Consider the following 10,861-nt stretch of genomic DNA (forward strand, 5'->3'; position numbering starts at 1 on the left):
TTTTTTTTTTTTAATGTTGTGATGACGGCGAAGGCGATCATCTCTCCTGCCGTCTTACTGTATTAGCGACGTACTGTCGTTTAAAGATTCAGTGGTCGCTTTGTAAATATAATATAATAACACGTGACAAGACGGGACCATAATAAAATTAAATTCTCATTTATTTTAAATATTTTCCATGCTTCGTACACGATACTCCACAGTCCACGCTCGTCGCACGTTCACACCAACTCTTCTTCCCAATATTAAACTGAAAAGGAAAGAAAAAAAGAAAAACAAAAAAACGTAGCATTATTCATTCAAAGCAAGAACGATATCACCCTATCTCTATTCGATGCCGAATCGCTTCCTCAACTGCGCAACGAACCCAAGCACGCGCTCTCCATCAGGGAGCGTGTCGGCCACGCTCTTATTCTTCAGGCACCTCTTGGCCCACGCGCAGAAGCCAGGAACCTCAGCCTCGGCGGAGAAACCGCCGTACTTCTCGTAAGCCGAGAACCACGAGTAATACCCGATTATCGCCACGTCGGCGAACCCGATCTCGTCTCCGCCGAAGAAAGCCTTGTCTCCGATCTCCTTCTCCAGAACCCGAAGCACCTCCAAAAGCCCCTCCCTCGCCTCCGCCACGTCATCGCCGTGTTTGAGGGTCCAGACCTTCCTTCCGGCGTCGTAAAGCTTCTTGTCGGCGTAGTCCGTCCAGAACCGGGCTTGGGACCGCTCGTACGGGTCTGAGGGCAGGATCGACGGGCTTTTCTCGGCCCAGGCCTCGTCGATGTACGTCAGGATGTTGAGCGACTCGCAGATCGGCCGGTTCTTGTGGATCAGAACCGGGATCTTCTTGTGGACCGGGTTCATTTGGAGGAGGAGAGGGCTTTTGTTCGTCAGATCTTCTTCGCGGTACTCGAACTCCACGCCTTTCATCTTCAGAGCTATGCGAGCTCTCATGCCGAACATACTCGGCCAGAAATCCAGCAGTATCACTTCTGCCATTTTTCTTTCTTTCTTTCTTTGGTTTGATGGTTTCTTATTTTAGCTTTACAGTTTACACTGATCTAGTTGTGTACTATTTATACACGAAGAGTGTTGATAATTTTGGACATTTTGATGACGTAAGTGATGACGGTTTGGATTGGGTGTTTAAGGATAGTAATTGGTCGCCTATCTAACTAAAATTCTTTGGAACGGTGTAGATGAGAATCTTCTGGGCTCAACCGGAAGGTTTTAATTAAAGAAAATCAATTAGCTTATTATAATTATTATTATTCTATATTTAGAGACTAGCACGGTGTATAATTATGACAGTGGTCCATGAGTTGATTGGGGTTTTAAAGTATTCAGCCCAACCAACATGGCTGGCCCAAAATGTTAGTGAATGGTTACTACGAGGATGTAACCCGAAGGCATGTTTGGTTTGATGTAACGGGCTTGGAATGGAATTGTCATTAATGAGAAAATTATCAAAAGTAGGACTAAATTAAGGTCAATTTTCAATTTCCTACTCTTTTAAAAAATTTATCAAACTAGGACTAATAAAAAAAAAGTCAAAAGAGAGATACACAAAATTCTACCTATTATACCCTATACTAATTACTAACCTATCATCTACCCCAATAAAATCTCTTATTTTTTCTCTTTCTTTCTATTTTCCCGCTCAGCCCATCGAATAAAAGAATTTTTTTTTTACTAGTCCTAGTTTGGTAAATTTTTGGAAAAAGTAAGAAATTGGAAATGGGCCTTAATTTAGTCCTAGTTAAGGAAATGTCCCCTTTAAAATGGGCTCATTCTAAAGTTTGGTTAAAAAATAATACCAGAATGCAATGGCTATTCAGTCATTTTAAATTAATGGAGATTCATTAGGGGTACGTAAAGAATTAGGATTTCATTCCATCGTATTTTTTAAATCTCCTTTGACTTGAGCTGACAAAGAAATAAACTTATCCCCAAAAATCGCATTCCACCAGCATCGTAGCTACGGTCAAACTCCACCACCGCAGTTACCGCCGGACTTTGCAACATTAGTTATTGCCAGACTTTTCCTCCGGAGTTGCCGCCGAGATCTGCCAATATTATTACTGCCGGATTCTGCCACCGTGATCGGTGAGGTAGGCGCCGGAGCTTCTTCAACGATCATTCTTATTTATTTGCTTTCCACCATTATTTCCGGCGAACATTCGTTATTATCTTTGGATTCTGTGTTGAAATGTTCTCTGTGAAAACTGTGGAGCAATTGAAAAAAATTACTTCTTCACTTTTACCCGTTCAGTTTTCCAGGTTAGTTGAGTGTTTAATTTATATGTGGTAAATCTCCCTTTTGGATTTATGTCTGTGTTTCTCCCTTTTTGTTTACAGATACAGTGGTAGGTGGTGTGTGTTTATCTTACAAACGTTTTTAAATTTCATATGTGATCTGTTTTGAAGTGTGTTTTTTTTTCAAATAAAATTGCGTAGGTGTTATTATATAATATAATATGTATTATATACACATGCATATGAGTTGTGTAACTATATATATATACATACACACGTATTCAAATATATTTATATGATAATGTATACTTTATATTTTACTTTTATCCAAATTTTAGTTTTATATATATTTAATTTCAAATACGTCTTTTTACTGTCAAGTAGATAAAATTATACATATTCAGTTATAGGGGTAATTTTGTAAAAAAAAAAAAATTCTATTCCATTCCACTAATAGCCAAACACGTTATTATATATTCAATCACTCATTTTAATATAACTTACCCAACAAAATAACAAAGTTTTCATTTCTATTCCATTCCTTCTTCATTCCATTATTATTTTCATTCTCATTCTTATTCCCAATACACCCCTACAACCAAACATGCCCTAAATACATCCTGGAATGTCAAGAATAAACTGTCTAAAGTACATACAAGTAAAGTAAAAAAATTCTATTAAAGAAAAAATTTTGATTTAAATTTTAATTGAATTTTCGGTTAAAATTAATCGTATGGTTAATTTTAACCGAATAAAAAACAATTAATCTAAGTTAATTAAAAAAAAAAATAGTTTATTGTAAAGTTATTTGTTTTCTTACGGAATATTTACAAATTGCCCACTTTTCGGTTAAAACAATTAATTGTAATTAATTGTCCACTTTTCTATTTCGGTTAACAATTAACCGTGAGAAAAAAATTCGGTTAATGATTATTTTCAACTCTACATACAAGTTTTTAGATTATTCTTACAAATCCTACTTCCTCTCATATTCTAGAGAATTTCATAGATTTATTTAGAAGTAGTTCTAGAAATTGGACTTAGACAACACAAATTTGAGTTTTAAACTTACCAAATACTAAAACCTAAAATAAATTTAATCCGAGAACGAAAGTAACAATTTTAAGGGTCTTGGAAAATAGGAGCATTGACGTCAAAATTATCAACATCATAGCCATCGGGTGGTTGAGTTTCGGAATCGGAATGGTAAGATATATTTTGTATTGTGTAAAAGAGGAAGAAAATAATTGATGATATTTGGCTTTGTGTACAATAGATATGTGTATCTGTTTATTTATAGATGTTTGTATGTGTGGTGTTGTAAAAAAAAAATTGGACCGTTTGATACTTTGAACGGTAATATTACTGTTTGATATGGTTTAACCGTGTAAGTGTATGTGTGGTTCACTGACAAAAAATAAAGAACAAAGACTTTTACAATAAAAAAAATTGAAAAATAAATTGTTTGTAGCAGACTGTGATCATTATCTGTACAAAGTCTGAGCATGTGGCAGACTAAAGTTGTAGATTGTGGTCAAATTCGGTAAATATTGTTAGTGTTTAAATATTTAAAAGTTTTTTTTTTTTTTATTTCGATTAACTTAAGTTAACTTATAATTTAACTGGTTAAAATTAATCGTACAGTTAACTTTAACCGAAAATTAGATTAATTTTAACCGAGTATTTTCGGTTAAAACATAAATCAAAATTATATATTTAATCGAAATTTCAGCTTTCTCTCTCTCTCAGTATTATTGATTCTGTTCGAAGATGGGAAAGGTTACTTAATTATATTTTAAATGGTTTGAGCAAAAAATATAAATGGCGTGATTATATTCTAAGTTTATCTTTAAATTGGTGTTTTAGCCTCTATCCGAATTGTCTCTCGCCGTCACTTCTCCACTGACTCTGCTCGGCCACGAAGACAAGTCCGGTATTCTCTCTCTCTGAATTCTGAAATTTTTAAGACAGGCACACATGTGAAAACTTAGATTCACGCATTTGAGTTGGAATTTACTTGTAATGTTACCGAAAATGCTCTTCACTAATGATACAGAGTACTAATTGCTTCCAATACCTTCCTACCCAGTTAGCGTTTGTTTATTCAGTTGAGGTATCGTAATATTCCAATCTCTCTTGGGCTTCTGATCGGAGTTTGTTCCTATCTTAATCATTAATCGGCTCTGGACTAGGTTTGCCGCTTAAAGATTATTGCAATAAATTATGAAATATATATCTTTGTTTCAGCACAGTTCGACTCCTCACTCAAATTGTTTTCCATTTCTACTGAACCCTAGTCGTGTTTATACTCCCAAGTACGAAAACATGCCATTTGATTCCTGTTTTTTTTTGTTTTCTAACAGTTTGACTCGATTGTGATTCCTGGTTCCTCATCAATGGCTCTGCGAACCACGCTAAACCTCCCAACATTTTCGCCATCACCCAAGGGAAATTCAAATTCAAATTCACACTTGAATTTAGCGTACAAGAAGAGTCCGTTAGGGTTTTTCCTCCGAACTCGCCAAGCTCGGCTTCTCCACTGCACCCGAGTGAATGGAAGGGTCATCGAGACCGAGGACTCAGACGGCGAAGAAGAAGAAGAAGAATATGAGAAGGGAAAGAAGAACGACCCGTTTCGGATGAACGCGAACGAGCGGAGAGAGTGGCAGCGAAAAGTCCACGAAATGATGAAGAACGGCGGGCCCGCCCCCGATGACGTGGACGAGGACGAGGAAGACATTGGAGGAGACGTAAAATACGACCCGTCTCTCGCCCCGGGCGACGAGGAGCGAAGAGAGTGGCGAAGAACGATCCGAGAAACGATGGAGAAAAAGGACGAGATCGAGATCGAAGAAGACGAGGAAGAGCGTTCGAGGAAGGCGAAACAACTTTTGTCGGAGTACCCTCTCGTCGTCGACGAAGAAGATCCCGATTGGCCCGACGACGCCGACGGTTGGGGATTCAAGTTCGACTCGTTCTTCGACAAGATCACTATCAAGAACAAACCCAAGAACGATGACGATGATAACGATGATGACGTGGACAAGGAAGAGATTGTGTGGCAAGACGATAACTATATTCGTCCCATCAAGGACATTGTAACCGCCGATTGGGAAGAGGCTGTTTTCAAGGACTTTAGTCCCCTCGTGGTTCTCATTCACCATCGTTACAAAAGGTACAAAAAATTCATTCATTTCGTTACTAATCTGAACTGTATGATTAGTTAATCAATATGGTATCTGAGCTAGATCTCGAAGATTGTCATATTGAGATCTTACATCATCGGAAATATGAATATTCATTTGGATAATGTTGCTATATGTCTTGTTTGCAGGCCAAAGGAGAGCGAAAAAGCGTGGGATTTAATCGAGAAGGCTGTGAATATCATCTGGAATTGTAGAATGCCTTCACCCAGAGTAGGAATCGAATAAATTTACTGCATTATTTTTTTTTTTCGTATTTATATCAGTGATTTCGTTCGTGTGCGATAATAAAAAAATGAAATATTTGTTGGTTGGATTTCAGTGCGTCGCTGTTGACGCTGTTGTTGAGACCGATCTGGTCTCCGCTCTTCGAGTCTCTGTCTTCCCCGAGATCATCTTCACCAAAGCCGGAAAGATCTTGTATCGCGAGAGAGGTGAATTTAGGGCTTAGTCTCGTTCTTTTCGATTAATAACTTAATGATCGGTCCAATTTTTTTTTTTAAAATCTCTGCAGCTATTCGAACGGCAGACGAGCTGTCGAAGATGATGGCCTACTTTTATTACGGAGCCCATAAACCAGCTTGTTTGAAAATTACCGGGGATAACCAAGAATTTATTCCTTCGGTTACCGTTAATACCTGACCACAAATTCATCTCCTCTTTTATATATGAGTGATGAGTCCTCTAAAGAGTGTAGTTTGTGTAGATTATTTACAATGTCTTTTTGTTACATCATGTACTACTAAAAAAATTAGGAAACAGAAAATTTATGAATACATCTCAACTGATCAACTCCTTTTTCTTGATGTCACAATGTTTTTTGGTCTGAAATTGTAATTACAACGGTTTGGAAGATGAAGAATACAGAAGAAGGAAAAAAAAATCCATCAACAGCAAAAGATCTAAGAATATAGCAGAAATGATTTAGCTAATTAATTTATTTTTTGAGATAAACCTGGAAACCCCAGGAGCTTCGTTCAGGCTTATCAGCGGGAAATAAAGACGATGGATCAAAGCGTGCACGTAGCGGTAAAATTATTTACCGTATTAGCCTAGCTAATTTCGCGAATTCAAAATAGTGAATATTTATTTCTTTTCCTACTCCTTTCACCAATCCCATGAGAATGTTTAACGAGAGATTTGAGAAAAGAATGATTTATATAGACTGAAAATGTATTTTTAATTTTATCTGAAAATAAGTCAAAAGTTTAATTTTGGATATTATTTAATTTATAGATTTAATCTTGATATTTTGAGATCTATAAAATAATGAAATTTCTCATTTAAAAAACCCACGTGTGTGTTGTATTTTATAGAAAATATAGAAAAAAAGAACCCGAGTGAGCAAGAATCTCCAGGGAAGATTGAGTCGGTTCCAAATTATAATCAGCAAGGATCTCCGCATTATATAGCGAAATTCCAAACCCTAGGAAATCAATTTTGTCTCAATTCTCAACACCTTTTTCTATCGTCTCAATCGCAACCCAACCCTGAGACTCCCTCTCCTCGGCGGAATGCAAGCCCCGGTGGTCCCCAAGCCCCGCCACGAGTTCCTGAACTCAAAACCGCCGGCGAATTACGTCGCCGGACTCGGCCGTGGCGCCACCGGATTCACCACCCGCTCCGACATCGGTCCCGCTCGCTCCGCCCCGACCCCGGGCCGGGCCCTCGGAAAGCCCGGCGAGGAAGAAGAAGAGGACGAGAAGGCTCACGACGAGAATCAGAAGTTCGACGAGTTCGAGGGAAACGACGTGGGACTGTTGGCCTCGGCGGAGTACGACGAGGACGACAAAGAAGCCGACGCTGTTTGGGAGAAGATCGACGAGAGGATGGACTGTCGCCGGAAGGAGCGGAGGGAGGCGAGGCTGAAGGAGGAGATCGAGAAGCACAGAGCGTCGAACCCGAAGATCACCGATCAGTTTGCCGACCTGAAGAGGAATCTCCAGACGATGTCCGCGGACGAGTGGGACAGCATCCCCGAGATCGGCGACTACTCGCTCCGCAACAAGAAGAAGCGCTTCGAGAGCTTCGTCCCCGTCCCAGACTCGCTGCTCCAGAAGAAGGAACACGCCTCGACTCCGGTGACGGACTTGACCTCCGTCGGCCAAGGTAGAACCACTCTTCTTTCCTTAAAACTCGGTGGGCTTGATCCTCCGTGCGGGTCGACCGTCGTGGACCCGAAAGGGTATCTCACGGACCTCAAGAGCATTAATATCAACAGCGACATTGACACGAAGAAGCTTCGGTTGTTGCTGAAGAGCAGAATCCAGGCGAACCCGAAGCAGCCTCTGGGGTGGCTCGCCAGGGTGAGGCTGGAGGTTCAGGCCGGGAAGATCCAGGTGGCGAGGAAGCTGATAAATAAAGCGTGCGAGGAGTGCCCGAAGAGCGAGGACTTGTGGCTCGAGCGGAGCCGAATCGTGAGCCCCGACGAGGCCAAGGCCGTGGTGGCTCAGGCCTTGAAGTTGATACCCAATTCGGTCAATCTCTGGCTTCGCGCCGCCGAGCTTGAGCACGACAGCGTTGAGAGACAGAGGGTCTTGATGAGGAGTTTAGAGAGCATCACCGGCTCGGTCAGGATATGGAAGGCTCTCGTCGACATGGTGAACGAGCCCGAAGCCCGTTTGCTGCTCCGCAGGGCCGTCGAGTCTTGCCCTCTCCACGTCGAGTTTTGGCTCGCGCTGGCGAGGCTCGAGGCTTACGACGAAGCGAGGAAGGTCCTGATTCGCGCCCGACTGAGGCTCCCGAAAGAGCCGACGGTCTGGATCGCCGCCGCGAAGCTCGAAGAGGCGAACGGGCGTGTCGAGATGGCCGGTAAGGTCATCGAGAGGGGATTAAGAGCCCTGCGACGAGAAGGTCTGGGGATCGATAGAGAGGCGTGGATGAAAGAGGCCGAGGCGGCGGAGCTCGCGTCCTCTGTCGCCACGTGTCGGGCTATCATTCGTCACACGATCTGGATCGGGGTCGAGGACGAAGATAGGAAGAGAACGTGGGTCGCCGACGCCGACGAGTGCGAGAAGAGAGGGTCTATCGAGACCGCCCGGGCTATCTACGCCCACGCTCTCGCCGTTTTCGTGACCAAAAAGAGCGTTTGGATCAAAGCGGCTCGGCTCGAGAGGAGCCACGGGACCGAAGAGTCTCTCGACGCCTTACTCCAGAGAGCCGTCAAGTACTGCCCACAGTCCGAAGTTCTGTGGCTGATGGGGGCCAAGGAAAAGTGGCTCGCCGGAGACGTTCCCTCTGCTCGTGCGATCCTCCAAGAAGCATATGCCGCGATACCCGATTCGGAGGAGGTTTGGCTCGCCGCGTTCAAGCTCGAGTTCGAGAACAAGGAGCCGGAGAGAGCTCGGTTGCTTCTCTCGAGAGCCCGGGAAAGGGGAGGAACAGAGAGAGTGTGGATGAAATCGGCCATTGTCGAGAGGGAACTAGGCAACGTCGAAGAGGAAAGGAAGTTGCTGGACCAAGGGTTGAAGAAATTCCCGTGGTTCTTCAAGCTCTGGCTGATGCTCGGGCAGCTCGAGGAGCGGGTCGGGCGGGTTCAAAAGGCGAGGAAGGCCTACGAGTCGGGGCTGAACCACTGCCCTCACTGCGCGCCCATCTGGATATCGCTGGCCGATCTCGAAGAGAGGACAAACGGGCCGAGCAAAGCCCGGGCGGTTCTCACTCTGTCGAGGAAGAAGAACCCGCAGAGCCCGGACGTGTGGCTCGCGGCGGTGCGAGCCGAGATCGAGCACGGGAACAAGAAAGAGGCCGGCGTTTTGATGGCCAAGGCGCTCCGGGAGTGTCCCAAAAGCGGTCTTCTGTGGGCAACGTCGATCGAGATGGTTCCGCGGCCGCAGCGCAAGATCAAGTGCAGGGACGCTTGGACGAACAACCATCGCGACCCTCACGTCAGCGCCGCCGTGGCAAAGCTCTTCTGGCACGACGGCAAGGTCGAAAAAGCCCGGGCTTACCTCGAGAGAGCCGTGACTTTCGGCCCGGATATCGGCGATCTCTGGGCGCTGTATTACAAGTTCGAGCTCCGGCACGGGACCGAAGAGACTCGGAGGAAAGTGGTGCAGAGGTGCGTTGCTGCGGAGCCCAAGCACGGCGAGAAATGGCCAGCCATAGCCAAGGCCATCGAAAACTCTCACCAACCTGTGGAAGCCATTTTGAAGAAAGTCGTGCTCGCTCTGGGCAAGGAAAGCAGTGCAGCTGAAACAGAGTAGAAATCAGTCTCACTTTTCTGGAACATAGAGGATTCTCTTATTGGTTTGGTTTATTCTAATATGGCATTTGCAATTTGGATTAGTTTTGTTACAATTGGTATATACTTTAAACATCTGTGGGAATGAATTTGCAATGTCACTGGAACTAGATGCTTTTAGTTGTCTTGGAATTTTTCCAATCCTCACTTTTTGGCTTTGTTTAAATGACCCTGCAAATGTTCTAGATTATGATTTTTTTTTTTCAAAGTTGCTTTCAGTTCATATCGTCACAGGCTAGTTCAAGGATGAGATGGAATAGCACGCTTTAGATGTGCCAAAATCATAGAGTTATTTATTTAATCACTTTAGATGGAATAAAGTCACGAAAAATCTTTTTATCCTCGCAATGTTATAACATCATTAACATTGGTTTTTTTTTTATTTTTTTTATTTTTTATTTTTATTTTTTATCAATAATATGTGTTATGTCGTTATTTTCATAAGGTAAAAATAACATCCCGAGAACAAAAAATGAGATATTAAGCCTATTTACAAGGCCCAAACCCACAAACAAAATGCTCAAGTCAAACTACGAATCAAACTCTCGAAATAAGGATCGTGAAACGACTCGAGATCAGGTCAACGAGATAATCCACGAGTTATGTTTCGAGACCACGTCGGTAAGTCCTCTTTCAAGTCCACGAGACGACTCGAGATCATATCTAAACAAAATATCTCTCAAGACCACGAATCGAATTCACAAGTCCTTACAACGACTCAAAATCAAGTTCACAAACTCACGCGCCAAGTTCTTAATCAACACTCATAAGATGTCTCTCAAATGAGCTCTCAAAGCATATTTTCAAGCTTGACACCTTGATAAATATTCAAGACAAAGCCATAAAAACGACTACCCGGACGGCCAAAAAAAACTACCACTCGACCAACAAAAAAAAAAAAGAGCACCCGACTGGCCAAAGAAAATGACCACTCAGCCAACCAAACAATGAAGATCACCTGACTGGCTAAAGAAAATTACCACCTAGTCAGCAAAAAAAAAATGAAGACCACTCGATCGACCAAAAAAGAAGATAGCCTGGTCGTCTTCACTCGGCCAAGACCACCCGGCCGTCTCCACCACCGACCAAATACCTCTCTCCAAACCCCTTGGCTCCTATAAATACCCAATCCACTCACCACAAAAAGTAAGTTTATCTCAATTTGTCA

At 42.7% G+C, this 10,861-nt stretch overlaps 2 protein-coding genes and 2 pseudogenes across 3 annotated transcripts; 3 read left to right on the forward strand and 1 right to left on the reverse strand.

The window, feature by feature from the left end:
* Nucleotides 1–140: 140 nt before the first annotated feature.
* Nucleotides 141–1,056, reverse strand: LOC149398969 (putative glutathione S-transferase pseudogene; annotated as a pseudogene).
* A 3,042-nt stretch (nucleotides 1,057–4,098) lies between these two features.
* MRL7-L (Thioredoxin superfamily protein) lies at nucleotides 4,099–6,325 on the forward strand. Its single transcript, XM_089612280.1, has 5 exons — nucleotides 4,099–4,180; nucleotides 4,611–5,422; nucleotides 5,582–5,663; nucleotides 5,773–5,884; nucleotides 5,965–6,325. Exons 2-5 carry the CDS (start codon nucleotides 4,644–4,646, stop codon nucleotides 6,090–6,092), a joined length of 1,101 nt encoding a protein of 366 aa, XP_089468406.1. The 5' UTR covers nucleotides 4,099–4,180; nucleotides 4,611–4,643; the 3' UTR covers nucleotides 6,093–6,325.
* A 400-nt stretch (nucleotides 6,326–6,725) lies between these two features.
* On the forward strand, nucleotides 6,726–7,955 carry LOC149398971 (protein STABILIZED1-like). Of its 2 annotated transcripts, none has more exons than XM_089612282.1 (2): nucleotides 6,726–7,559; nucleotides 7,714–7,955. In XM_089612282.1, exons 1-2 carry the CDS (start codon nucleotides 6,965–6,967, stop codon nucleotides 7,758–7,760), a joined length of 642 nt encoding a protein of 213 aa, XP_089468408.1. In that variant the 5' UTR covers nucleotides 6,726–6,964; the 3' UTR covers nucleotides 7,761–7,955. The 2 variants fall into 2 exon arrangements, with proteins under 2 accessions (XP_089468408.1, XP_089468407.1); XM_089612281.1 differs by having other exon boundaries at nucleotides 7,709–7,948.
* A 35-nt stretch (nucleotides 7,956–7,990) lies between these two features.
* LOC149398972 (protein STABILIZED1 pseudogene) lies at nucleotides 7,991–9,655 on the forward strand (annotated as a pseudogene).
* The last annotated feature ends 1,206 nt before the right edge of the window (nucleotides 9,656–10,861 follow it).

This window comes from Urtica dioica, chromosome 4 (genome assembly GCF_054948205.1).
Source record: "Urtica dioica subsp. dioica isolate 48M chromosome 4, U.dioica_male_clone48M_v1_H2, whole genome shotgun sequence".
Classification (NCBI taxonomy): domain Eukaryota; kingdom Viridiplantae; phylum Streptophyta; class Magnoliopsida; order Rosales; family Urticaceae; genus Urtica; species Urtica dioica.

What these genes read in the sequence shown, in the direction of transcription:
- MRL7-L (XM_089612280.1), top strand. Translation starts at nt 4,644, where the DNA reads ATGGCTCTGCGAACCACGCTAAACCTCCCAACATTTTCGCCATCACCC. An exon ending in ATTCACCATCGTTACAAAAG is followed by an intron (nt 5,423 to 5,581) that starts GTACAAAAAATT and finishes TCTTGTTTGCAG; the next exon opens with GCCAAAGGAGAGCGAAAAAG. An exon ending in GTAGAATGCCTTCACCCAGA is followed by an intron (nt 5,664 to 5,772) that starts GTAGGAATCGAA and finishes GTTGGATTTCAG; the next exon opens with TGCGTCGCTGTTGACGCTGT.
- LOC149398971 (XM_089612281.1), top strand. Translation starts at nt 6,965, where the DNA reads ATGCAAGCCCCGGTGGTCCCCAAGCCCCGCCACGAGTTCCTGAACTCA. An exon ending in CTTGACCTCCGTCGGCCAAG is followed by an intron (nt 7,560 to 7,708) that starts GTAGAACCACTC and finishes TTGTTGCTGAAG; the next exon opens with AGCAGAATCCAGGCGAACCC.